Here is a 27877-nt window from a genome sequence, read left to right on the forward strand (position 1 = left end):
ACTTTCATGGTGTGTGTCTGCGCGTGAGCGTGTACGTGTGTGCTGACTTTCTCTCCATAGAGTTTCACTGAGTTTACATCCGGGTTTTTTCCCTAGGCAATGGGAGTCGCAGCACCGCCGTTCCTTAGGCAAAGTGAAATAAATTCGCCGCACCGACACAAAAAGTAGTCCGCTTTTCGAACACATTTTCCGCGCACCTCGCCTCGCCGATCGGTCCGATTTAACGAACTTTAACAGCTACACGAGTAAATATCAAACGGTTTGCGGCGGATTAGCGAGCATTAGCGTGACGAGGGAGTAGTTTTTGTCCCCCTTCCTCCAGCTCCGGAGCGCAGGGATCTGTGCTGTGCTGAGGCTGAGCTGAATGAGATTGAAGAAGAGTTCTTGTTTTGTAGCTTCAGTTTCTCTGTTTTTACACAATTTTTTAGTAAACTTCGTCTAAAATACAGCAACAAATTCCAGCTCTGCGTGAAGGAGGCGGCCGGACTGTTTGTGTGCTGTTATTCCATCGTTGATCGGCTTCTAATAGATATATATTTAATTAATCTGGAGGAGGACTGCTGCTGAGTAAGTGCACATTGGGCTTTTTAATTTCATAACTTTAATGTTCTCTGTTGTCAAACTTCACGCGGGTGCTGCTCGCTGAATTTATCTGTGTGTCTGCGGCCGTGTGCGGGCAGGTGTGTGAGCTGGCAAGCGGTGTGTGTTCCGTGTGTTTCTGTGTGTTTAGCTGCTGTGTTTCTTATTCTAGGAGTTGATGTTCTGGAGGACAAGGGGCCGATAGAACTTAGAGCCACCAACGCCTGCTCTCTGTCAGGATTTGTTTTGAAAGATGGCGTCTTACGAGGCTGCTCCCTATCGGATTTCTTTTTCTCATTCCTCTTTTCACTTTGCATCTCCGCCGCGAGCTGGTTATTGATCTTTGCTGTAAGTTATCCGCGTGCTGGCAGCGTTAGCCCGGGCAGCTAGCAGGAGGGTTAGCATTAGCGGCTACAGCTAACATTATCCACTTGTTCTCCGTGAACACTGGCAGCTTCTCGCGGAGCGATGTCGGATGCGAGGGTCGCTTTGATGGTCCCTGTTCACATTGGTATAAAACAAACAAACAAACAAAACAAAATACGACAATCCTCCTGACCTCTCCATTTTTTACGGTCGCGATGAGGCAGCGGTGTGAATTTTCTAAGGAGAGGTCCGGACGGCCATAGTGAGTTAATAAGACGGTTATAAAACATTAATTTCACGACTGAAACAAAAACACACTTTTCTGTTTGAAGCAGTTCGCGGCTCAGCCTCGAACCTCCATTTTAGCCCCACTTCTTGCCTCTGCAGCGGCGGCATGTGGTGCTGATGGAAGTTTATCCGGACAACTTCGTGTCCCACCCAGAGAGAAATTACTCCCAATTAACCTGCATCCCGGACCACTGTGGCGGAACCACCGCCCGGCCAGGCGGGAGGTTCTGGTGCTCCACACCCACAACCTGATCCCAAACCCGGTACCCGGAACGACAACATCCATACTCACAGGTTCACAATGCAAATGTCAGCTTTCAGTTGCCTGGAAAATGAAAATTAGAGAGAAATGAAACCAGTTTCCCTTCTTATGTGATGATAGTTTACATTATGAGTTATATAATGCAGCTTTGTGTAGTGTTTTTCTCTAATACTAATGTAGAAATAAGTTTAAGATGCTCTAAATCAGGCGTGTCAAACACATTTTATGTTCAGCATAATAACCTGCAAATAACACAAACTCTACACTTTCCTTTTGTTTTAGCCTCAAGAAGTTCATTGTTGTGACATTTACACTTAATGAGCTATTCTTTTAGGAAAAAATATGAACAACCTGAAGTTTCTGGAGAAAAATAAGAAACTAATTTTCCCTCGGTTTATTATTTCCATGTAATTACAACTTATATATCACAGTTGATGGGATTCTTTTATGTTTTGTATTTGAATTTTTATTTTATTCTTAAGTGCCAAATTAATAAAATAAATATAATATTACATTTACTTTTATTAAATCATTATATATACTTTTACTAAATTATTACAGTTTTTTCTGCTATGTTATTTTCTTATTTACTAAAATAATCTTTTGGACCAGACTGGTCCCTCTGGGGGGCCAACTTTGGCCCCTGGGCCATATGTTTGACACCCCTGCTTTTAAGTATTATTATTATTAATTGAATGTATTATTCAGAACTATAATCCAAGGTTCCTTCTTGCACGTTTCCTAAGACGTTTTTCTTTTTCCTTCTCAGTCATATTAGAATAGTTTTTCTAAGTATTAACAGAGTTGGAAATGTTGGATTATTTCCACATTTGTGCTTCTTCTTCATCTCAGAGAGAAAAAAAATATGTCCATGTTTTTAAGATTCTCTATTTGTGTTTAGAAAAACTGTAAACATACCTTTTTAATAAGTAGTAAGTAATTGTCACCGTATAAATAAAGTACTTTCCAGTGTAATGCTGCTGCATTCACGTAAGAATATTCTCCGGTTTTTCTGTGAAGATAAAAAGTACCTTGTTATTCAGGCACTTCCTGTGAAGTTATAATTCACAGCAAGTTTTTGTCAAGCTGGAAGAATGAAGCAGAAAAGCCGGGCCTCGTAGGAACTTCATTTCTCAGCAGGTTTCTGGGGTACAGGGCAAAGTTTTAGTTGCTTCTGAAATGAAGCTGCTTCCACATTTATCTGCTCTGTAGTTCCTGTTAACTTCGTTCTTCCGACAAAAGCTTTTTGTGCTGCACTTCACTGGCCGTATTTAGTAAAATGAATTATTTAATTATACATTAAATAATTATAAATGAACGCGTAAAAGAAAAACCAAAGATGAAAGATTTTAGTTTCCTTATCAGTAGCAGAAGCTTATTTCTCTGTAGGTGGAGGCCGATGTGCTGGAAGGGTTTCCAGTTTACTACCAGCAAGTTTTCCTCTCTGCTCACATCAACTTGTTAATAAAGCAACTATCAGATCATTCTCCAGACAACTAGTTACCACTTACTGACAACTAGTTACACCAGTAGCTACTGACGAGGTTAAACCAATAGTAAACCAGTTGTTAGTGACATGTTTAACTGGTTAGAGACATGAGCTGGAAAGTTATCAGAATGAATCTGAAACCATCGACTGATCAGACTAAAGATCATTTTTAGTCTTACAGTCTGGATGGATGGTGGATGGATGGATGATGGATGGATGGAAGGACCTGTAGAACACGGGAGAGACTTCCGGCTGCGTGTCCTGGTTCAGTCCTGGTTCAGCCTGAAAACTGTTTCTTGTACAGGGATGTTATTCACATTCAGGTATCTGTTTTACAGAAACTCAGAACAGCTGCAGGCACTAACACTGAGTTTCCATGTGGTCCACCAGTCCAGGTATTTTATCAGGGACCGTTTCTGAAAGGATAAAGGATGCATTTGATTGGTGGAAACCTTTCCTCTAGTCCATCTAGTTTTCATTCTTTTTAGCTAAATCCAGCCCTGATTCTGATACTGAAGAGGTTTGGATGTGACCGAACTTGGAGATCTTTGGTGCTCCAGGTCCGGAACAGTTTTGTCCGTCCGTACGTTTCGTACATCCGTCTTTAGAGTCGTGTTGACGCGACGTGGAGGTTCTGTCTGATTATTTACCGCCGGTGGCTCGAAGTTGGTCTGAAACTGGTCCGGTCCTGACAGCGACTCCATGTGGGTCACCGATCCGAGCCTCCTGGGTTACCACAGAAGAACACGCGATCAGGTGGTTTGACTGGTCCTGTAAGGACCTGGACCCTGACCTGGGTCAGAACCAGACTGCTGCTATCAACCATCACTGCAGGCTGACTTAGTAATGGTGTGCTTGTTTTGTTTGACAGGGCAGCACAGAGGGGTGGAGTCCAGTTCAACAGCCAGGTGGTGAGTCCTGTTTCCTTATTTACCTACATCAAAAATGTAAAATTACAGGAAACCATTAATCATCATCATGTCACATAATAATAATAATAATGATTAATAATAATTATTGTTATTATTATTCAGGTTATTTGATTTAAAGCTGCAGGTAAGTTATTTTAGCAGTGATCTTCATTCATTCATACAAATTAAACCAAATGCAACATAAAAAAATTAACCCAAAACATGCTGACACCTGACAGAAAACAGCCACCTGTGTATAAAACCACATAAAAACCATTAAAAAGGGACTGAATAAATAACTGGAGGGAAGAAGCTGGAATCTGCTGGAACTGGCAGATGATGCTGGAAAGGAAGCGACTCCAGGACTACTTCCTGTCCTCTGAGGAAATGACTGAACGGTGACACCAGACAGAAAGGTGTCACAGATTTAATAAAAGCAGGATGAAAAATAGTTGGGATTGCTGGATCAGTATGAAAATAAAGACATTTTCTTAGCCAACTGAGATGCTGTGTTTACCTGCAGCTTCCTGGTTTTTGGAGCTGGTCTGGAATGATCCAGGATGGGGGAATGTTCTCCAGGCTGGATCATAAAGCGTCTGGGAGTGATGAAAAGTTTCCCCTGCTGTAACTTCCTGTTTGTTGTCCTTTCAGCGGCACGTTCATGCTTCAGTTGGATGGTTTTCCTACTGGAGACGGTGTTCAGGTGAGACCTTCTGCTTCAGCTCAGGTCATGTGACAGCATCACCCGTTGCTATGACAACAGCCTGACTCTGAACACATGTGTGCAGGCTGATCGATCGGCTGGCAGACTGACTGGATCCATGATGGAACTACAGACGTTACAGGAGGCTCTGAAGGTGGAGATCCAGATCCATCAGGTGGGCTACGTTTGTAACTCAGAGTCAGCAGGACTTTTCTGGTTCTGGCTGTTTTCTGCTGGGTCATCGGGTTCTGTCGGGCCACTAGTTCTGCTTCTTCTGTGGAGAATGTTTGGTGTTCCTAAAATATCCCACAGGAGAGCAGCAGAACCAAACAGAAGAGCCACAGACAAAGAGGCCTCAGGTTTCCACAGGTGGTTCTGGTTCTGAACGACTGCAGGTTAAATGATTGGTTCTTTACCAGAGATGTGTCTTCCTGGTTCCATCTCCATCCATCCTGAATTCTCCTCTATGTCCCATCCTCCGTCTCTCAGACTTTGATATTTTAAGCAAACATCAGAAAGAGAAAGTGGAGTGTGAAGGAGATGCGAGCAGATGGTGGACGTCCACCCAGCATGTTAGATATCTGACACATGACACCATCTTCTTCTCTTCCACTGCAGTCATATGACCGTTCTCTGTGCATGAAGAACCTCTGACACAAATAGATGAAAAACGTTTATTCTGAGGTTGTAAAAATCTACAAATCTGATTTATTATTAATGTTCTGTGAGGCTTCTGTAAGCCTGTTGGACACTGAGAGCAGAACATTTAACAGAACCTGGTCACAGAGCTTCATGTGGGACAGAAGGTAACAGAAAAACAAACATAAACACCTGAAACACCAACAGTGGTTTTAGGAGAATCCCACTAAATCTCCATGTAGAGAAAATCCTCCCGAATCATTCCTGCTGTGTCAGATTTAACAAGCTAACCCCAGGAGTAAACTCGTACTCAGCTAATCAGAAATGCAGTATAATATCGAGTAAGAATGTTTTTATGGGTAGAATGGCATAAGCATAGTATTTGGAAGTGACAAAACGGAGGATATTTAAAGTAATTAACCAAGTTGCAGTTTAAAGTTTCTGCCACTAGATGTCTACATCTTACACACAGATGTTCCAACATCTGCTGCTGTAATAATAAAATACTTCTCTGAAATCATGCAGGTGGTTTTGCAGTCAAATGGATCCATAAATTTAAAATGGATTTTGCTCATAGTGTTTTTTTTTTTTTTTACTAAAAAGAATAAATTACATCAATGGAGGACAGGAAATTAAGTTGAAAACCAGTTATATATGTGTGTGTGTGTGTGTATATGTTCTCCGTCTGTTTCCGCTTTGGGTTTCTACCTTAGGTTCTACATCAGGTTCTGCGTCAGGTTTCTACGTCATGTTTCTCCGTCATGTTTCTCCGTTGGGTTTTTTACGTCAGGTTTATATGTCAGGTTTCAACGTCAGGTTCTACGTCAAGTTTTTATGTCAGGTTCTGCATCATGTTTCTAGGTCAGATTCCTACATAAGGTTCTACGTCAGTTTTTAGGTCAGGTTTCTACATCAGGTTCTACGTCAGATTCTACTTCAGGTTCTGCGTCAGGTTCCTACGTCAGGTTCCTACGTCAGATTCTATGTCAGGTTCTGCGTCAGGGTTCTACGTCAGGTTCCTACGTCAGATTCTATGTCAGGTTCTGCGTCAGGGTTCTACGTCAGGTTCCTACGTCAGATTCTACGTCAGGTTCTGCGTCATGTTTCCACATTAGATGTTACTGTAACTCCTCTGACTTTTCTTCTTCTCCTGCAGAAACTGGTGGCTCAGATGAAGCAGGACCCTCAGGTAACCCATCAGATCTCACATCAGCATCGGGATCAGTTTTCTTACTTCAGTTTTAGTCATTTATGTTTCATTTATGTTTCATTTATGTTTTTTAGAATGCAGATCTAAAGAAGCAGCTCCACGAACTTCAAGCAAAGATCACGGCGCTCAGCGAGAAGCAGGTACGTCAACACGTCTGTTACCAAGGCAACGCCAGTCTGCCATAACGGTCCAGAATCATCACGTTTTCCTTGATCAGTGACGTACAATTTGGTCCAAACAGCAGAACCAGGACCACTCAGCTGGTTCAACATAACCAGGTTATCTTCTGGTTAACTGGTTAACTAACCCTGACATGATGAGGTGCATGTTCAGGTAAAAGGGCAGGTCAGGTTTCCAGCATCAGTTACCATGGTGATTTTTGTTGTGTTTGTCATGAAAGCCTATTTAAACGCTGAGATGAAGAGATGAGTTTGTATGTTTTTGCCACCATCCACGTGAACGACTTCGTGTTACATCACATCTCAACTCTGAAAGTCTTTGTAGTTTATTTTTAACCACTTTTCTACCAGTCCTATTTTTATCCGCAGATCTGACTACACTCCTCTTTCTGGTGAACACTCCGAGATCTGATCTGTTGTCAGTTAAATCTCTTTATTTTATTTTTATTTATTTAAAGGGGGACACATTGCACATTAATGAACATAAGTAGAAAAATATAGAATGTGAATTTGCTACAGAGTTAGCATCACTGCTAATTTACATCTGTTTTCCCTTAGCAGGTAACAGACACACATTCAACAATGGTTATAAGAATGAGTCTCATGGTTGTGTGAAAGTGGAAACATCTGTAGGTTCAGGTCTGATGGCATCCCACCGTTCGAGATCCACTCGGTATGATTATTATCAGAGAAAGAAGGCAGGTTTATTTGTGTAGAACATTTCATGGACAAGACAACTTGAAGTACTTTACATAAAACATTAAAAGCATTACAGTGATTCAGGCAGACATGGACTACTAGTCGAGGTCCATGAGGAGTGCAGGGTCATGTGACCTATTTGGATGATAGTTTTACCAGGTTCCAGGTACAAGGTACCAGGTTTTACCAGGCACGGCAAAATGCCCTGGACGGCATTTCACCGTGATCTGAACCGGGAGGTGAGGCTATATGGACAGTTGAGGAGGACTGGTCATCGGAAGAGGAGGACCGGTTATCGGAGGAGGACAGATTATAGTCGGAGGAGGACCGGTCCTTATCCGTCACGTACTGGTTTCACACAAACTTTCTATGAGGAGTAATTGGGTCCAGTTCAGGTTGGGGTTGCATCCGGTTCTGCAGATCATTGTGGTTTTCCAGGTGATAGTAGTGAAACTACAATCTCCATGGAGACCAAGTTCTGTTATTAATGAAAAATCTGATGGATGATTGGATGTTAAAAAACTAAGGATGGGTCAGAGCGGGTCGGTGGGACAGCGGTCAGACTGCTCTGCTTTTGCTTCTTCTGACTGGTTTAGCTGATGCTTCGGAGTCAGGGTTGCTAAGCAACAAGTGGGCTTTTCCTCTAAATGTGCATGTTGGTGTGTGCGTGACCTTTAGCCTCTGCACTCCAAAATATTGTAGTGTGTTCAGTTGTCCCGCGTCTTCTTCATCTTCTTGTGGCTCATAAGTAGGTGCAGCAGCCAATCAGATGAGAGCAGCCACTGATACCTGAGTCTCTGATTGGAAGCCCCCTGCTGGTGAAGTTGAACTGTGCTGCAGTTTAGGAACTAATGAATAATTTTTCATCTTTCCAAGTTCCTTGTATCCATCATTATTCCTTCTTCTGTCAAACATTCCTGATTCCAGAACGTTCCCAGTCTTCTTACCTGTTGTTGTTGTGACCGTGACTCCTGCAGGAGTGTGTGATGAGTAAAGAGGAGGCGTGTGCTTCTGCTGTGTCGTTAATGCTCATGGTATTGTCTCCAGAAAAAGGTGGTGGAGCAGCTGAGGAAGGAGCTGCTGGTGAAGCAGGAGCCGGAGGCCAAGCTGCAGCTGCAGGTCCAAACTCCTCCAGCAGGAGGCGACATGAAGCCGGCCAGCCTGCTGCAGAGCCAGCCCATACCTGGAGGACTGCAGCAGGTGGGAGGACACGCACGCTCACACACACTCACACACACATACAGAGGTCAGCGGAAATCTCACTTTCTGTACATTTCCATTCAGACTTTTCATAGAAACCAACTGGTTTAACGTCATGTTGACAATTATCTATTTAAAATGATTAATAATTACACAAACATCAAAGACAATTAATTAAAGGTTTGAGCTTCAGTTTTCATCATTTGAGTAATTATTAAAAAATAAATGCAAAAACTAAACATACATACTGAATGAGCACTTTATTTTATTGGATTTATTATTATTATTTTAATTATTCTAATTATCATTTATTGTTTTCATTAGACATTATAATTTATTAGTATTTCTTTTTATATTAATCGTTTTTTATTTGTATTCATTTTTATTTTGATTCATTATTATTCATATTATTAATATGAATAATTTTTTAGTGTATTTCATAATTCATTTTTATTTTCATTTTTTATATATTAGTATTATTTATCTATTTATGTTTTCATTCTTTAAAAGAAAAATATCCGAAAGTCACCCTTGATGACTGCCAGAAACCAGGACTCTCAGTCTGCAGCTTCTTGCAGGACTTTAACGTTTTCCAGGGATCCATGTGGGAATCATGAGGATAATTCCTGTTGGAAAAGAAAATTTCTCTTTCTGTGATAAACATTTCATTACAAAATAGCTGTGAGGGTTATAAAAAGAAACCTGGAAATATTCACTTTCTAATGTAAAAAATGGGACAAAAATTAATCAGCTACTGAAAAAATGATTTTTTTTTTATTTGTTATTATTCCAGAGTCAGTAACTCTTTTCTTATTTTTCTGCATTTTTGGAAAAGTAATAAAGAGGCTCTGATGACGTTTTGACGTTTATTGGCTCACCTGATGTGTTGGAGAATCAGCTGTTGTTACGTTGTTTCCATGGCAACCGGGAGAAGACAGACAAAATGTTAATCCCCACACAGCAACATCCAGGATGAGGAAAACACTTTCTCTGACATTTGTTGCCATGGAAACTCACCTGTCCCCTTTGCTCCTGAATTCCCCCCCAACAGACGCTGACCGTCACGCCGGTCCTCACCACCAAGACTCTACCTCTGGTGCTGAAAGCTGCCGCCACGCCCGCCCTGCCCGGCTCCATCCTGCCGCAGCGCTCGCCCACCGTCGCTATGGTTACCACAGCTATCACCAAACCTGATTCACAGAATGCGCCCATCAACCTGCAGGTGGTCGGCAAGCCGACCAGTCAGAGTTTGGAGCCTGTGCGGCTGGTGACCAAGAACGCCGTCGTGGTAAGAACCTCCGCCCGGCCGGCGCCATCTGGTCGGACTTCCTGAGCCATTTGTGTCGTGAGGAGCGCTGCTGGTGTTTTAGAGACGTGGAAATGTTTCTGTAGCTGGCTGTGGTGTGAGTGGTGGTTAGACGGCACCGGCTGAACCGTCTCCTGAGTCAGTTAGTGCGTCAGAGTCCAACATCAGAACGTAGTTCTCCACCTGCTGATGGTGAACATGTTGGCTCATCAGCAAAAATCACAAAAACTCCATATCTTATTAAAAGTTGTGGCAAATACAAGTTTTAAGATCAGACTTCAGGTTTTCTGGCAGTTTGTTCCAGATTTGAGAAACCAGAGAAAACTAAGTGTTTAGTCTGAACTGTTGAGATGGAAAGCAAACTGGTCCCAGGTGAAGTCTCCGTGACTCGTATGGGGTCAGCAGATCACATCTATATTCTGCACCAGGACCATAACCAGGGTGGTTCGACCTGCAAAAATGCCATTACAGTAGTCAAGACTACTGAAAACCCTAGTGGGAACATATAGATGCTGAACAATAGTGGGTCCAACTTGGAGCCTTGGGGAGCTCCACAAGTCATCTTTGTTTGAGTAGATTGAAAGTTACCAACAAAAAATTAATTTGGCTGAGACATTAACTTTTCCTTTTATCTTTATTTAACCGGAAAGTCCTACTAAGATTAGAAATCTTTTACAAGAGGAAACCTGGTAGCAGCTATAAAATCAGCTATAAAAACACAATGAAACACAATAAAGACAGCTGTTCATGCACTATGTTCTCAAGTAGTATTCTTTGAAATGATTATTGAATCTTAAGAATTTTAATTGAAGTTTTTTTGGAGATTATTCTTTGATGCATGGTACGAAAACACTGTTTTACCAAAGTTTGTTAGAACAAGAGAGACAAGGTAGTAACTACTAGATAAGACAGGAAGAAGGTGTTGAGGCCTTCTGGACGTTTATCCTGCAGAGCTTTATAGATGAACATATAACATGGATTTTTGATGGATTTTTACCCTTTAGTTTTCCAGGCATTTCTATCCTGTCCAGGAGGTTTACAATTCACTAAATGTAGTGTTTATTCAGAGACTATCTGGTAAATCCACAATGATCCATGATAACAGCTTTATTTATCACATTTGATCAGAAAAAGATCACTACTATGTTGCTAAGAGACCTCTATTTAGACCAGGACATGATGATAAAGCCACTTCCTGTCACCTGTCAGACTTTCCACCAATCAGAGAGCTTAGATTGATGGTAATGTCCAATCAGGAGCAGCCAAAGATCAACCAGTGAGCAGAAAGTTCTATGTGTGTCTGAAAAGAAGAAAAAAAATGCTCCTCTATGGCTGAAATTAAGCCAAGAAGACGTTTCTGATGCACGGTGGCACCACAAAGCAGCTGAGCTGGAGTTGGTTTAGTGAGGATAGCAGGTAAATAGTGGCAGGAATAACTGGAAATGAGGAAAAAGTGGATACATGGAAGTAGTTTCTGTTGTGTGTTTCCATAGTCTGAGGTATCGGGAGCATGTAGATGCTGAACAGTAACGGGCCCAACTTGGAACCTTTGGGAACTCCACATGTAGACAGTTGCCAACTGATCCAAACTTCCTGTCCTTCAAGTAGGATACAAACCAGTTCAGAATAGGACTGGAGATTCCCACCCAGTTTTCATGTCAGTTTACAAGGATGTTCTGGTCAACTGAAATCTAACAGAACCAGAACTGAACTTCTGCCACTATCTGTGTTTAGATGGATGTCCTTTAAAGCTTTGACTTCCACTTGTACGTTAGTCCTAGAAACTTTCCAAACATCTTCTGTCTAAATGTGTAGTTCTTCCCGGCGCAGCATTCCCAGGCCGCTCCGGGATCCGTCCTGTGAGCTGACAGGTCAGGCTGATGATACATGTCAGTGGTTCTAACAGCAGATCCAGATCCACAATCTGCTGTGGTTTTGTCTCAGGTGCAGGCCACCACCACCACCTCCTCCTCTGCCCAGCCAATCAAAGTTCCTCAGTTTGTCCCTCCTCCTAGACTGACGCCTCGGCCCACCTTTCAGCCACAGGTGCGTCCCTGTAAGACCCGCCTCCGAACCCTAACCCCACCCCCCACCCTCAGATCAGTGTGTGTGGCCCCACCCGAGGTGATGTGCTCACTCTCCAGCAGAGGACAGCAGCGCACCGAAGCAAACACTCATGCCTTGCTCCGTGGCACTAAAACCTTGTTTGCTGTGTGCTGCCTCGTCTCATCTCTTCTCCTCTCGTTGTGCTTCTTTTAATTTCTCCGACCGACCCGTGAACAGGCTGTTCTGGAGGTTTCCTGCCTGTCAACGAGTGTGTGTGTGTGTGTGTTTTTTGTGATGAGAGCTGGTTTTCCTGCAGCTTCTTGGTGTTTTCTGTTCTTGGCTGTTGGTGTTTTAACCCCGTTAGTCCTGCTGAATTTGGAGCTCAGTAACACCTCTGAGCTGAGACTCCTTCCTGCCTCAGAGACGGAGGACACCAGACAAACAAGAAGACTTGGGTGGAGTAAATAGTTGAAATAAAAAGTCGGTCAGCCTGAGGCAGAGCTCTAGGGGGGTGTTACTCAGCTGTGATTGGTCACTTCAGTGCTGTTTTCTCATTGGCTGTCTTTTATCAGCAGGTTAGACCCAAACTGGCCACGCCCACCAACATTCCCATTGCCCCGGCCCCTCCCCCTCCCATGATGGCAGCTCCCCAGCTGCTGCAGAGGCCCGTCATGTTGGCCACCAAGCTGTCCAGCTCGCTGTCGTCGGCAGCCCCCATCCACCAGGTCCGCATCGTCAACGGCCAGCCCTGCGGCAAGACCGGCTCCACCGCGCTGACTGGCATCGTCATCACCACGCCCGTCTCACCTGTGCCCACTCGCCTCGCGAGCCCTGCCCAGGCACCCAGCAACCCCATCCCAGTCCCAGCCCCACCTCCAGCCCTGCCCATCCAGATCAGCAGCCTGACGGTCGAGCCCAAGGTGAGACCACAGCATCCACAGGGGTTAGATCTGGGACTGAAACCTGTCTGAGGACAAAGTTTAAAGACCCACTCCAGTGAAAATCATGTTTTTCATGTTAACATGTCCATGTGGCATTTATCTGACACTAGAGGACATATCTTGTGAGAAATTTGATCAAAATGGCTTTTCTGAGTATTTAAATATATATATTTAAATCATTGTAAATCAATGGCAGGCAGAAAAAGGCGAGCTCAGATAGACCCGCATTTACATGTCTTAACCCCCACAGGGCGGAGCTACAAGCTTATCACAATATAACAAAACACACGTTGGTTTGCAGTCCACACTTCAAGGCAAACATGGGTCAGTATAGCTACTTTGTTAAATGCCTTTTTTTTTGTTTTGCACCGCTAATGATCAGTTGTGCGCTAGCATGCAGAGCTAGCACATAGAGATGTGAGGGGGTGGGGTGGGAGGACACTGAGCAGCGCTGACTCCGCCCACAACTCAGAGGCGAATTTGTAATGAGCTACTGGTCGGCTGCAGAAGCAGATTCCTGGAAAAGGGCACAGGTTTTGTAATTTTTGCCAAAAACTTCATAATCACAATTTAAAGACCACTGAGAACATTTTAACTAGTTCCTAATAAGCATTGGAGGGGTCTTTAAACTTGTCCCCAGCTTCATGAATCCAGATCCTGAGTGCGAACATCCCAGCTCTCTGACTGAAGCATCCTCTAGCTTCATGCCAGCCAAGGACAGATGTCCTCAGCTCTGGGACGTCCTGCTGGGTGAAGCTGGACGGATCCAAGACCATGTGTTTGTGACCAAAGTCAGAAGAAACATGACTGCTGAGTTTCCAGTTTGTCTCCTCCAGACTAACGCTGCTGTCATCTTCCTCATCCTCTGCCTCTCAGCAGACTGTTAAATCAGGAGGAGCCGAGCAGAAGGTCGTCGTCAGCCTCGCCTCCTCCTCCGCCCCTCCACTATCTCCACCTCCCAGACCCAAGAAGGAGGAGAACCCAGAGGTAAGATCATCTAGATCAGGTTCAGAACCAGACTCATCCATCCATCCATCCGTGGAGGTGGAGAACTGATAACTCTGTCTTTCTCTCAGAAACTGGCCTTCATGGTGTCTTTGGGTCTCGTAACACACGACCACCTGGAAGGTGAGTGATGCGTTTACTGTCCGCAGATGTTGAAGCTGCGTTCAGAAACATTTGTGCACTGAAATGCTGACATCTTCACTTACAGAGATTCAGAGCAAACGGCAGGAGAGGAAGAGGAGAACGACGGCCAACCCGGTGTACAGCGGAGCGGTGTTTGAGCCGGAGGTTAGAAACCCCACACACCTGGAAACATTTTAACTTCCAAGCATTTTGAGGCTTCAGCTGATGTCAAGTCTGCGTACCTTGGTTACCATGGTTACCACGGTTACAGGGGTTACTCTGGGCTTTTCTATTAACCTCATCACAGACCAGAGTTCAGTTTAATCTAATGTCAGATAAAGAAGTCAAACTAAGGAAAATTCTTCTTTTAAACTTTTAGTTTATATCAGAGATTTAATCATATCTTTGGACCACAGATTAATTTTAACACATTGCTGTTAAACTTGGTTTGTGAGAATATTTAGTTTCTACATTTTCCTTCATAGGTCAGACTGCCCAAACCCTTCAGCGAGGAATTAACGCTTTCATACTGATGGCTGGTTTCCATAGCAACAAGAGCAATTTAACCCTTCAAAGCCTGTCTTAAGAAATTATGAGCAAAAAAGTGCCATTTTAAAAATCTGAAGCGTTTGTGAAATGAAAAATACTTTATTTATCCCAGAGGGAGTTGTTTTAATTTTTTTGTTTTATTTATTTTGGCTTTTTAAACAAATAAAAAAGTGGGGAAAAGCATTTTATAGGGTACGCCATATGTTACCCATGTCTCATGAGCTGATTGGGCAGATTTATTGTCATCCCAAACATGTCCATCATGGGACAGAAAACCAGTATGAAATCAGGAGCCTCTTAAGGCCCATTTTCAACAACTGGTCTGGGTTAGTCTGGGACAGTTTGGTTCAGTAAATCTAAGATGTAATGTCATAGCAGTGCAACGCCACAGAAACAGGAGGACAGTGGAAATCCAGCAGGTTGTCTTCTTTCTTCTTGTCATGTGGCTTTAAACGACTAAAACTCCATCATATATTTAAACATGGAGCTGTTCCTGCTTTGTTCTTGTTGCTGAGTCTCTCAGGAAGTCATGATTCTTTCTACAAATCAACAGACTGCAGTGTGTCAAGCTCCACTTGTTTGAGTCAGAACGGAAAGATTGGGACCCCAAAGAAAGGGTCCAAAATAAGTGGGACGCTTCAGGTCGGAGATCCTGATACCCTTCCTAGTTTTTGCCTGAGGAAACACCAAAACAGTACATACTGAGCTGTCCCATACTGAGCACCCCTGGTTTAGATTTGTATCCATCTGAGTTTGAAGCAAAGTTCTTACCATGACATGGTGGATCATATCTCAGAAACTGGATGTGTCAGATGTAATATATTAGACATTTCAGGGGTTGAAGCTGCTTTGTGCTTTTGATGGATTTATTGACCCATATAAACCATAAAAATAACGGAAGTATAGATTAGCTAGGCTCCGCCTCCCTCTGTCCTCGGATCAGCAGGGTTCACTGTGTTGTTCTGATTCAGTCAGCTGTTTTTAACATGAACATTTCTCTGACTTTTCTTTCAGAGGAAAAAGAGCGCAGTGAGTTACCTGAACAGCCCTCTGCACCAGGGGACCAGGAAGAGAGGTCCGTATGAAACCTGGTCCTCAGAGGACACTTTCTGTTGTCTCTGTAGACCAGACTCTGATAACATGCTGTGAAACTCGTCTTCTCCTCCTCCTCCTCTTCTGCTCCCTGTCGTTTCATCGGGTGTCATGTTTAATGCCAGATTTCTGTGTGTTTATCAGAGCGCTCTAATGACATAAAAAACTGAGAAACGAAAAGTAAAACATCACAAACAGCTGCTCAGAGAACAGATGAGTTTTTTGAAAACCTCTTACAGTAGGAGGGAAATCTCCTCCATCAGTGATGAATCTGAAACTGGAGTTCTGGAGCACTTTGATAAAACTATAAATCTGGTTCAGCCTTTTCCAAACCTCTAATCCTAACCCTCAGAACAGCAGAAAAGCATCATGGGAACTGTAGGAAACCCACGATCCTCTCTGATTAATATGCTCAGCATCATAAATCTGGTATGTTTATGAATGTTTGGGTAGTTTCCTGTCAGCAGAGTCTCTCCGTTATCTTCGGACTGTACCACCACTAACAGGAAGCTGCTCCTGTAATACTGTAAACACTAAACCTGACACCCGAGCTTCCAGTAAAAGATGCTTTCCTTTTTAACGACTGACTTTAACCTGAAACATAGATGTCAGTGTCGGATTTTAACACACCTGCGGTCGGATTTACAGAACCTCAGCTTTTAGTTTTCACATAAAACAGGTACAAATTTCTGCAGCGGCATCCATCTTTATTTTCTCCTCCACTTCCTGTTTGTCGTTTAACCTCCAGTCTCTGTTAAAAACTTGTCAGAGCAGAAGATAACACCCACCTGATTCAAACCCGAGTTATTTCTAGAAGGACTCGCTGATCCGAGATAGTAAATCTGACTGACGACGCCATCAGGCATAAACACGACTCAGTAACCAATTAAAACTGATTCATGTTATTGACACCTGGTGGCCATCAGTGGTATTACACCGGCTGAAGCTTGGTGGTTGCTTCCCTCCTTTTTTTAACAGTCCGAGTTTATTTCTCAGCTGGAAATAACTAGCACTCAAACACATAACTGCCTCCTTCCAGTGTGTACGTACCGCCTACACCTACATATGAAAGTAGAAGAAATCACAGATCCTGCAGCTGAAGAGCCAATCAGAGCCCTCTCTCTGTTTGTTAGAATCCAACTCTGATTCAACCGGCTGACTCGGTTTAAAAATGTTCCCAACGCGTCTCTTTGGTCAGAACGATAGAACAGAAACGGTAGAACAAGTTAAACCTCACCTGGACACATTAGAGGTTACACTTACACTTTTATTTTATTACAGTTATTTTTACTATATTACAGTTACATTAATTACAGTATTACAGTTACTTTCATTATATCACAGTTACTTTTATTACAGTATTACAGTTACTTTCATTATATTAGTTACTTTTATTACAGTATTACAGTTACTTTCATTTTATTAGTTAATTTTATTACAGCATTACAGTTACTTTCGTTGTATTAGTTATTTTTATTACAGTATTACAGTTACTTTCGTTATATTACAGTTACTTTTATTACAGCATTACAGTTACTTTGTTATATTACAGTTATTTTTATTACAGTATTACAGTTAATTTCGTATTATTACAGTTACTTTTATTAAAGTATTACAGTTACTTTCGTTATATTACAGTTACTTTTATTACAGTATTACAGTTACTTTCGTATTATTACAGTTACTTTTATTAAAGTATTACAGTTACTTTCGTTATATTACAGTTACTTTTATTACAGTATTACAGTTACTTTCGTTATATTACAGTTACTTTTATCACAGTATTACAGTTACTTTCGTTATATTAGTTACTTTTATTACAGTATTACAGTTACTTTCGTTGTGTTACAGTTATTTTTATTACAGTATTACAGTTACTTTTGTTATATTACAGTTACTTTTATTACAGTATTACAGTTACTTTCGTTGTATTAGTTACTTTTATTACAGCATTACAGTTACTTTCGTTATATTACAGTTACTTTTGTTACAGCATTACAGTTACTTTGTTATATTACAGTTATTTTTATTACAGTATTACAGTTACTTTCGTTGTATTAGTTACTTTTATTACAACATTACAGTTACTTTCGTTATATTAGTTACTTTTATTACAGTATTACAGTTACTTTGTTATATTACAGTTACTTTTATTACAGTATTACAGTTACTTTCGTTATATTACAGTTATTTTTATTACAGTATTACAGTTAATTTCGTATTATTACAGTTACTTTCGTTATATTACAGTTACTTTTATTACAGTATTACAGTTACTTTCGTTATATTACAGTTACTTTTATTACAGTATTACAGTTACTTTCATTGTATTACAGTTACTTTTATTACAGTATTACAGTTACTTTCATTATATTACAGTTACTTTTATTACAGCATTACAGTTACTTTCGTTATATTAGTTACTTTTATTACAGCATTACAGTTACTTTGTTATATTACAGTTACTTTTATTACAGTATTACAGTTACTTTCGTTATATTACAGTTATTTTTATTACAGTATTACAGTTACTTTCGTTGTATTAGTTACTTTCATTACAGCATTACAGTTACTTTCGTTATATTACAGTTACTTTTATTACAGTATTACAGTTACTTTGTTATATTACAGTTACTTTTATTACAGTATTACAGTTACTTTGTTATATTACAGTGACTTTTATTACAGTATTACAGTTACTTTCGTTATATTAGTTATTTTTATTACAGTATTACAGTTACTTTCGTTATATTAGTTACTTTTATTACAGCATTACAGTTACTTTCGTTATATTACAGTTACTTTTATTACAGTATTACAGTTACTTTCGTTATATTAGTTACTTTTATTACAGCATTACAGTTACTTTCGTTATATTACAGTTACTTTTATTACAGTATTACAGTTACTTTCGTTATATTACAATTACTTTTATTACAGTATTACAGTTACTTTCGTTATATTACAGTTACTTTTATTACAGTATTACAGTTACTTTCGTTATATTACAGTTACTTTTATTACAGTATTACAGTTACTTTAGTTATATTACAGTTACTTTTATCACAGTATTACAGTTACTTTCGTTATATTACAGTTACTTTTATCACAGTATTACAGTTACTTTCGTTATATTACAGTTATTTTTATTACAGTATTACAGTTACTTTTGTTATAAGACAGTTACTTTTATTACAGTATTACAGTTACTTTCGTTATATTACAGTTACTTTTATTACAGTATTACAGTTTTATTAAAATATTAGTTAGTTTTACTATAATACTACAGTTACATTGATTAAATATGAAAGCTACTTTCCCCACCTGGATGATTCTGGTGAACATGTGAGGATGATGTTCAGTACTGGTCAGGCTGCAGATCCCTGCTATTCCTTCACGGTTTGTCAGACTGGGGAGCTGTGGCTCTGTTGGGGTGCTCATGAGCAAGGAACAGTTCTGGCTCCCTTCTTGTTCACTTTGTACACAGCAGACTTTATGTACAACTCTGAGACACGCCTCCTCCAGAAATACTCAGATGATACAGTGGTAGTGGCATGTTTCAGGGATCGAGTACAGATAGCTGGTAAGCTTCGGAACGCTGCAAAGACCAAGGAGGTGGTCGTGGATTTTCGTAGGACAGGGTCCAAGAGTCAGCCCCTAGGTGGTGGAGAGCTACAGTATCTGGCTGTCCACTTAGACCACCACCTAGACTGGACCAGGAACACAGAGGCTCTCTGCAAGAAGGGCCAGAGCGGTCTGTATTTCATCAAGAGACTGAGGTCCTTTAGTGTCTGATGCTCCTCATGTTTTACCGAACTGTGGTGAGGTCTGTTGGGAGGCAGCATTGAAGAGAGGGACAAGAGGAGGCTGGGCGAACTGGTGAGAAATGCGTCTGCAGTGGTGGGTCTGAGGCTGGACTCGTGTTTGCTGAGGAAGGAAGGCAGTGTTGGACAGCAAGACCATTCTCTCCATCACGTCTCTGCCGGTGAACAGCGATCGGCTCGTTCCTCTGCAGCGCCGGACAGAGTTTCAGAAGTTCGCTTGTTAGTTCATTCCTAACCTTTCTCCCTTCTCATTTTGATCTGCCCTGCTCTTACTGTCTGATTCTAATTTATTTTGTGTTTGCACTGCGTTGTGTATTTTTATCTACTTAGCTATTTATTTATTTATTCGTTTTTTAACTGTAGCTGTGCCTTTTAATGTAAGCTGCTGGACAAATTTAAAAAAAGTAAAGTATTTCTATTCTATTCTATTCTATTCTATTCTAATATCACAGTTACGTTTATTAAAATATTACAGTAAATATCTTGTATTTTAATTTTAATATTTAACATATTGATCCTTTGGGCCGGACTGGACCCTCTGGTGGGCCGGTTTTGTGGTGTAAATGATCCAATCAGCTTATCCCAGACAGGAAGTTGAAAGATAAAGCACCAGGTGGAGGTGTGAGGCAGTGTAAAGCTCTGCGGTGTGTTAACATCTGACATCAGGTGTGTATCAGCTCAGCTTCCTGCACTAACACTGCTGTCTGTGCTTCTGACTCCTCCTCTTCCTCCTCTTCCTCCCTCACCGCTCCCCTGACTCATGCTAGCCAATGAAGACTCCCTTTCTAAGGTATGTCATACAGACGGTTTGTTTTTGTTTTCTCCCCCTCTCCATCTTTCTTTTTTTTTTTTCTTTGTTTTCCGTCTTTGTCGTCTGTCTCATTTCACCCAGGTCGCCCACCCAAATACAGCAGCGTCCCGGAGCTGGGCAGCCTCACCCCGACCTCCCCCTCCAGCCCCGTCCGTTCCCTCCCCCTGCCCAGCCCCAGCTCTGGGGATGTAAGTAACGATGGGGGAGACGGACACCCCGTCACACACAGTCCTATTGGCCCAGTAGCTGTCAATCACACACACTCCATGAGTTTGTTGTCTCCATGACGATCATCAGCCATCAGTTTTTACTTTCAGCCTTACAAAGTGAACAGAGTCCTGTAGGCCAGAACATCCACCAGTAACCCCTACCTCCAGATGTTAACGTAGCCTAACACACATGTTCATTACACGTCTAAACCAGGCCAACTGTAAACTAAACCAGATCACGGCTCCTCCCCCTGCCTCGCCGCTCCTCACGGGGTGGGCGGGGCTGTTGGGCAGGGAAACTGATTGGTCCAATTCTTCCTCGCAGGGAGACATCCATGAGGATTTCTGCACTGTGTGCAGACGCAGTGGCCAGTTGCTCATGTGTGATACGTGTTCGCGTGTTTATCACCTGGACTGCCTGGATCCACCCCTGAAAACCATTCCTAAAGGCATGTGGATCTGTCCAAAATGTCAAGATCAGGTAACTGCAGCAGCTGAGACTGATCTGAGTCAGGGGGAAGGGGGTACCGCAGTCCAGAGGGGCACATCGGGGCCCATCAGGGCCCACAGGGGCCTGTAGCTGTAGCTGAATGTACAATCTGCTTCTCTGATGGGCCTCTCTATCCTGTTCAGTCCTTTGTAAGCGTAAACATGATGCAGTATTGTGTTTTTTTTGTGCTTATGTCTCATTCATTGTGTCAGTTAAGAATGACATCTCACATCCATCCACTCCATTACCCGTCCCCTGCCAGCTCCACCTCAGTGTGGAAGCTAAATTAGCCTTTCTGGAGTCTTCTCCGAGTCAGTCAGTGACACCTCCGAGCTTCTCTCTCCAGATCCTGAAAAAAGAAGAAGCCATTCCCTGGCCCGGCACCCTGGCTATCGTTCATTCCTACATCGCTTACAAAGAAGGTGACGCCTACTACTATTACCTCATAACTACTTTTACCTGATTACTACTATTACCTTTACCTATCACTGTCACTATCATTATTAGCATAGCATTAGATACTTGTTTATTCTTCATTTTTTGCTAGGGATTTCTTGGTTATTCTTATTCTTGATTGTAATATTTGTGAAGCTCTGCGAAATTCCAGTGTTTGGCCTCGGCCCACTCCGGGGGGGGGGGGGGGGGGGGGGTGCATGTAAACTTCAGGTCACAGAATTTAATCTAGTAACTATAAAATTCCCAATAAATAGGCTCCCTCCCTTGGGTCGGGAGGCTGTTTTGGAGGACCATAACAACACATTCTGTGTGTACATATATATATATATATATGTATATATATATATATATATATATATATATATATATTAATATATATATTAATATATAAAGTTATATATAAAGTTATATAAGTTTTACTTAAGAAAAACAGTAGGTTATGTCAGTATTTCTGTCTGACAGACGGCACCCAGAAAAAATTCATGGCCATGTTTCTGTTGGTCTTCCAGCTAAAGAAGAGGAGAAGCAGAAGCTGATGAAGTGGAGTTCAGAGCTGAAAGTGGAGCGAGAGCAGCTGGAGCAGAGAGTGAAACAGCTCAGTAACTCCATAACGGTGAGAAACCGCTCAGGAACCAGACAACAGGCCATGAAGTGTCGTCCTGGCCGGCTTTTGTTGTTTCATGTTTCTTTCTTGTCGTTCTAGAAATGCATGGAGACCAAAAACAGCATCCTGGCCCGTCAGAAGGAGATGCAGCTCTCTCTGGACAAAGTTAAACACCTGATTCGCCTCATCCAGGCGTTCAACTTCAACCAGGCTCTGGCAGAGACGGAGAGTAAGGATGTCCGGGTGCAGGAGGGCACTCAGAGAGGGGTCAGCAATGAAGCTGCACTGGAAACCAACTCTGTGGAGAAGGTGAAGGTGGGGGGGTCCTCAGTCAGCAGCACACAGGAGGAGCACCAAGCAGCGGCAGGAGGAGATCCCAACAGCCAGCCCGACAACTCAGTCTTAACGGCGGGGGGGAAGGTGGAGCCAGCGGTCGGGGGTCACACAGAGGTGGGTCTCATGGTGGAGGCAGAGTCCAAGCCTGAGGCTGAGGCGGCTCCAGTGGGTGACGTTCCCGCCACCAACGGGACAAGCGATCCGCAAGGCCCAGACCACGGCCCCGACCGCGGCCCTGTCGCCAACGCCACCAACAACTCTGAGAACAAGATGGCTGCCGTCAGCCCTCCAGAGACAGCAGTTGAGAAGAAGCAGGAGGAGGCAAGCGCCGGCAGCAACACTACCAACAGTAAAACCTCAGAACCCTCCCAGCATTCTTTGCCAGCTCTCGTCAGCAGTTCGGACGATAAAAAGTAACGCTACGTCTCCGGAGCCGGGATGCTAACGTATATATAAAACAGACTCTGCTTGCACCCAACGGTGCCCTGAAGTTGCCAATCTGTATAAATGTTGTTTGTTTGCATTGTATTGTCAGACTGTGTCAATGGTAGATATACAGCCCAAGTCAAATGACTCTGGGACGCCGTAGGGCGCTCCGCCCACAGAGCTGGGTCCAGGGCGACGTGCGTACCGGGTCATCATGCCAATTAGTGATAGACATCATGGTGGGAATGCTCAAAGGGTGATTTAATTCATCATCACACCGGTGTGTGCCTGTTACAGTGGCCCCTGAGTTCTCCTGGGGTGGAGGTGGTTACCACGGAGAATCGGACATCTGTCAGGGGTAACTGGTCCAAGAAGCAGTGTTGTGATAGTTCGTGTCCTGAAAAGAGAACCTGTCCATCCCCGCGTCCCTTCAAACATGGTGTGAACAACCTTCTGGCGTCCTGTCGTCCTGATAACATGATCCAAGACATTCCCACTGAACTTCTGATCCCAAACATTCCCTCTAAATTCCTCCTGATCCCAAACATTCACAATAAACTCCTTTCTGATCCCAACTTTCCCCACTAAACTCCTCCTGATCCCAAACATTCCCACTAAATACCTCTTGATCCCAAACATTCCCTCTAAATTCCTTTTGATCCCAAACATTCCCAATAAACTCCTCCTTGATCCCAAGCTTCCCCACTAAATTCTTCCTGATCCCAAACATTCATACTAAACTCCTCCTGATCCCAAACATTCCCACTAAATACCTCTTGATCCCAAACATTCCCAATAAACTCCTCCTTGATCCCAAGCTTTCCCACTAAACTCTTCCTGATCCCAAACATTTATACTAAACTCTTCCTGATCCCAACTTTTCCTACAAAATTGCTCCAGATCCTAAACATTCCTACTAAACTCTTCCCGATCTCAACTTTTCCCACTGAACTCCACCCGATCCCAACTTTTCCTGCTAAATTGCTCCTGATCCCAAATTTTCCCACTAAAGTCTTCCTGATCCCAACCTTTCCTACTAAATCTATCCTGATCCTAAACTTTCCCACTACACCCCTCTTGATTCCAAATTTCCAACAAGAAATAACTTGACTAAAAACTGATCATCCAGGAACTTTGAAGGGTTCAGTTTGCTTCAAACATGATGGTAGAAACAAGAGCTTCCAGAAAGTCCCATCATGGAGTTTGATTAATAACCTGGAAGATCAGAGGAACCAGGAGAGAAATGTCAAGCATCACTTCCGGTCATCAGTGTCTGAAAATGTAGAAATTCCAAGATCATTCTTCAATAGGAATTCCACCATAACTTACTAATTCTCTTCAGCTCCTAAACGATCCACCAGAACCTCCTGGTGAAGCTGATCCAGTCTGCTTCCACCAAACACATCTAACACAATGAAATCAGACCGCTGTGGTTTGTGTGGTCTAAAAGACGTCCATCCTTAACCAGTCAGCTGGAGGACTAAACCAGTAACCAGCCGGTAGTAAAAGTCCTGGTTCACCTGATCCACCATGACCTCTTGTGGTTGGATGTTTCTACTTGGACTCAGACAGCAGGGGTGCTGCTGCTTCCAGCTGCAGAAGAAACAGGAAGTCTGGTGTGATCTGATTGGTCTGATCTGACCCCTCCCCCATTCTTTTTAACTGAAGTTAAACATAGCATTTCATTGGAGGAAAAGTTACGACACGTTTAAATGTCCATTGAAGAGAAGTCGAGTTAAACGCCTGACCTTTTGAAGCAAGCTGATGCCTTCACTGTCTTCTGGAAAGCCAACATCCCAGCGTTCCTGCCCCGGTAGCCCCACCCACGTCCTGGGCTCAGGCGGACGGCAAGGACGGCGAAGGTTGTCCCCGTGGGGGCGGGGACGAACAGGCATGGTAGCCTAACAGATGTTTTCAGTGGTGTCGGTCCAGTGTAGTGATTGAGTTTTCATTCGTGAGTCAAGTGTGTCAACTGTGAGCACTAAATGTGAAACTGCAATATTGCAACGTCAACACACACAAATTTATCTGGGCTGTGTTTCTTTTTATAGGAAAAGATATTCAGGTCTTCCTAGTCCTCAGAATAAGTGCTTTCTGTTCCTGAACCTGGAATCATCAACACAAAGAGGAAATGGTGATCTTTGCATTCTGTGCATTTCTGCCAAAATGATCCAACTTCAGCAGGGACTCGTCCACTTCCTGTACCAACAGATCAAATCATTGGCGTTGTATGAGGTGGCAGTCCCCAGACTGAGACAGGAGAGCTTATCAAACAATAAGACGAGAGGAACTCTTTCTCTCCTCCAGACGGAGGGATTTGTTGTGGATCTGAAGGACGACACAGATCCTGAGATTAAAGCACAAGCTTGCTGCATTACAAAGAAGTGCTGAAGAGCTTTTTGTATGTGAACGTGGAATTAAACAGAGTATGCATCTCTTTGTTGTCATGTGACTTATCCCCACATTGCCAATATTTTTCTGGGAGGGAATCCCTTCCTGTGTGTGACGGCTCTGAGTGGCGGGGCTTCAACCCCCTCAAGGTTCGGTTGGTTGGCTTGGCGGCTGTCCGTCGAGCCCTTCGTGACTCCTGGTTTCTGGTTGGGTACGGGGCAATAACCAACTGCTCTGCGCATCAATGGTGCCTCTGGTTCTGCTGAAATCTCTGTTTGCTTTTTTGTTTTGGTTTTGATTGGGGTTTTCTGACGTGGCGTTTGCCCCCACTGTGAGGAAAATCCTTATTTATCAACAGCTTTGATCCATGGATTGGTCGGCTTTCCTGTTGGGGATGAAGGCGGGTTTGGGTGACTCCAAACGAGCCATTTTGGGTGTCTTTTTTGTTTTAATCTCATATCACGAGGACTCAGCATATCTGACACCTGATTTTGTGACATCAGCTGTACAAACTGCCTCCATACAGAAAAAAACCCGCCTGACTGGCCACAGTCGGTCCAGCACGGACCCAAGACTCTGACAGGAAATGGCAACCAAAGTGTCCCGCTTCCTTTCAACACCATAAATTGTTGCGTGATTCGTTCTGTCGCCGTCCTTGGGTGGATGTTTCTTCTTCTCTTGTCGTCTGGTCTCTGGTGTTCCAGGCGGACCAGACCTTTTCCCTCTGTACAGTAGGTACCTCGAGTGCCTTTCTTCAAACAGCAGATAATATTTGTCTCTTGACTTGCACTGTGACTTGTAGAACCTTATGAACCCTCCGGACATCCCTCCACCGACCGCGACTCCGGAGCGACACCCGGTCCTGTCACCTCAGGCCGCCAGCAGCCGATGCGAGTTCCACCTTCATCCGTTTCCAGTCCACCACACGTGTTTTGTTGTCGTTTGTTCTAGGAGTTGCCTTAAATGTGTTTTTATTTTCCGTGGTAAAACTTTTCTCTCTGGGGAACGGGAGTCCATGGAGAAGATGAAGAAATCTCACTTGGAGCTGTTTGTTGACGCACTTTTAGTTTGACCAGTATTATTCTCGGAGTGAGAGCCGTCAGGGTCCACAGCCCCCATCTTTCCCCGCATGTGTTTGTTTTGGTTTTAGAGGAGGGATGCTGAATCAGGTCGCGCGACCCAGAGCCTGAGCGTGATCGGAGCGAACAAACATGGCGGAGCGCATGCCTTCTTATGCAAGTTTTTATACGAGGTTTTGTCGAACATTTTTTTATATGCATTTCTGTTTTTTATGTTTTTACGTGAAACTTTAGTCACTTTTTTTATTCTTTGAACCTTTTGGCATCTTGATGCTGAACATGTGCAGTTTCCTCATTGCAGCAGCCATTTTTTTATTTAGTGGGCGGAGCTTTGGGCGTTTCAGTCATCGGTGTAAGAAGTGTTCTAGCTTCTGGGCTGCGCGATCGACTGCACATGCTCAGCAGTTCTCCTGATTCTTGTGTTTCTGGACCGGTTCTGAGGTTTTAGTTGCAGTACCACAAAGAGCCACTGGGGAAACTTAGTAGCTGTGGGTTCGGCTCTGTTTGAGCTGAGTGTTGGGATCCCAGCAGAGGTGCCTGGAGGGGTGGAGGGGGGGTCGGGGCCCGAGCCCGTCTAAATTGTTCCTTCGTTAAGGTCTAAAAGTGAGTTTATCCAAAGAAGTGCAAACTGTCGCTGCATATCAGCCAGACATGGTCCGAGTGGACCAACCGGACGAAGCGGCGTCTGCCGGCTCCACGATGCGTTCAGAGCTCTGCAGGGCGGTTCCCGTGAGGCCGTTCGCTCCGACTCCCGTCTTTTCTTCTAAAGCGATCAAGTCATGATTGTGGCCTTCTAGTATTCTGTCAGTTCCTGACGTCATTAATCGGTTGTTCCCGCTCAGCATCCATCCATCCATCCTTCCATCCATCCATCCATCCATCCTTCCATCCATCCACCCATCTGTCCATCCTGTTCGGACCCAACTGTACACCTGCAGCTTCTTACCTCATCCACAGCTGATTCCATTGGGGTGTGTTGAGTGCAAAAAAACCCTAAAAAAATAAAAAATAATAAAGTTTAAAAAAAGTAAAAGAAATCTTTTTTATCTTCCATTTGGTGGGATGCATTGTAGCGACATGAATAAAGGAAAAGTTCACCTGGTGTGCTGAATAATGTGTAAATTGGTAATTACACAATCTGAATATTTGTATAATTGTTTGTATTTTTTCATAATGATTTTGGAAAGGAATGTGTTTATTTTTTGACTTCTGTTCCAGATGTGTCTTCTGTTGGCCTGACATTGTGACTGGTCTGGTGGGATTCTTACCTCTGTATTGAGCCTCTTCTGTGACGAATTCTTTGTATGCAGTGTTTAGGAAATACTGTAGGGAACATGGGGAGGAGTTGATATTAGGAGCATTTGATCAATTTGTATTTATTTATTTTATCATTTTGTTAATAAATTGTGAAAAGCACAATGTCTCCTGTTTTTTTCTTTTACATATGAGCTTTTATGTAACCCGTTAAGGCCCGACCCATGAAAGAATGGTAAGAAAAGTCCAATTTTTTAAATATGAGGTTTTTATTTGGCCCTTTAACAAAATGTAACAAAACAATAACATTTTTTGGGGGGATATCACCATTTATTACCATGTGATATATTAAAAATATTATAATATGGTTTTCTGCTGCTGGGTATCTATTAGGGGACAGAAGATGGGTA

The 27877-nt window shown here is 42.9% G+C and overlaps 2 protein-coding genes across 8 annotated transcripts in view; both read left to right on the plus strand.

The window, feature by feature from the left end:
- Window positions 1-27877, plus strand: part of b3gnt9 (UDP-GlcNAc:betaGal beta-1,3-N-acetylglucosaminyltransferase 9) — a 615230-nt gene that overhangs the window by 361334 nt on the left and 226019 nt on the right. The window lies entirely within an intron of this gene.
- On the plus strand, window positions 332-27627 carry phf21ab (PHD finger protein 21Ab). 7 transcript variants are annotated; one of them, XM_041996049.1, is made up of 19 exons: window positions 332-567; window positions 3856-3895; window positions 4547-4598; window positions 4684-4773; window positions 6394-6426; window positions 6522-6587; window positions 8373-8525; window positions 9577-9813; window positions 11776-11877; window positions 12450-12797; window positions 13698-13805; window positions 13895-13946; window positions 14032-14111; window positions 15510-15570; window positions 20304-20410; window positions 20757-20912; window positions 21268-21343; window positions 21887-21990; window positions 22081-27627. In XM_041996049.1, exons 3-19 carry the CDS (start codon window positions 4557-4559, stop codon window positions 22732-22734), a joined length of 2469 nt encoding a protein of 822 aa, XP_041851983.1. In that variant the 5' UTR covers window positions 332-567; window positions 3856-3895; window positions 4547-4556; the 3' UTR covers window positions 22735-27627. The 7 variants fall into 7 exon arrangements, with proteins under 7 accessions (XP_041851983.1, XP_041851986.1, XP_041851980.1 ...); XM_041996046.1 differs by having other exon boundaries at window positions 333-567; window positions 13695-13805; XM_041996048.1 differs by having other exon boundaries at window positions 333-567; window positions 12453-12797; window positions 13695-13805.

The sequence above is a fragment of the Melanotaenia boesemani genome, chromosome 10, assembly GCF_017639745.1.
Source record: "Melanotaenia boesemani isolate fMelBoe1 chromosome 10, fMelBoe1.pri, whole genome shotgun sequence".
NCBI classification, from domain to species: Eukaryota; Metazoa; Chordata; class Actinopteri; order Atheriniformes; family Melanotaeniidae; genus Melanotaenia; species Melanotaenia boesemani.

Bases quoted from the DNA above. Each gene is read 5' to 3' on its own strand.
- phf21ab (XM_041996046.1), top strand. From the start codon at position 4,557: ATGCTTCAGTTGGATGGTTTTCCTACTGGAGACGGTGTTCAG. The intron at 4,774-6,393 runs GTGGGCTACGTT...CTTCTCCTGCAG, and splicing joins TGGAGATCCAGATCCATCAG to AAACTGGTGGCTCAGATGAA. The intron at 14,112-15,509 runs GTTAGAAACCCC...CTTTTCTTTCAG, and splicing joins GAGCGGTGTTTGAGCCGGAG to AGGAAAAAGAGCGCAGTGAG.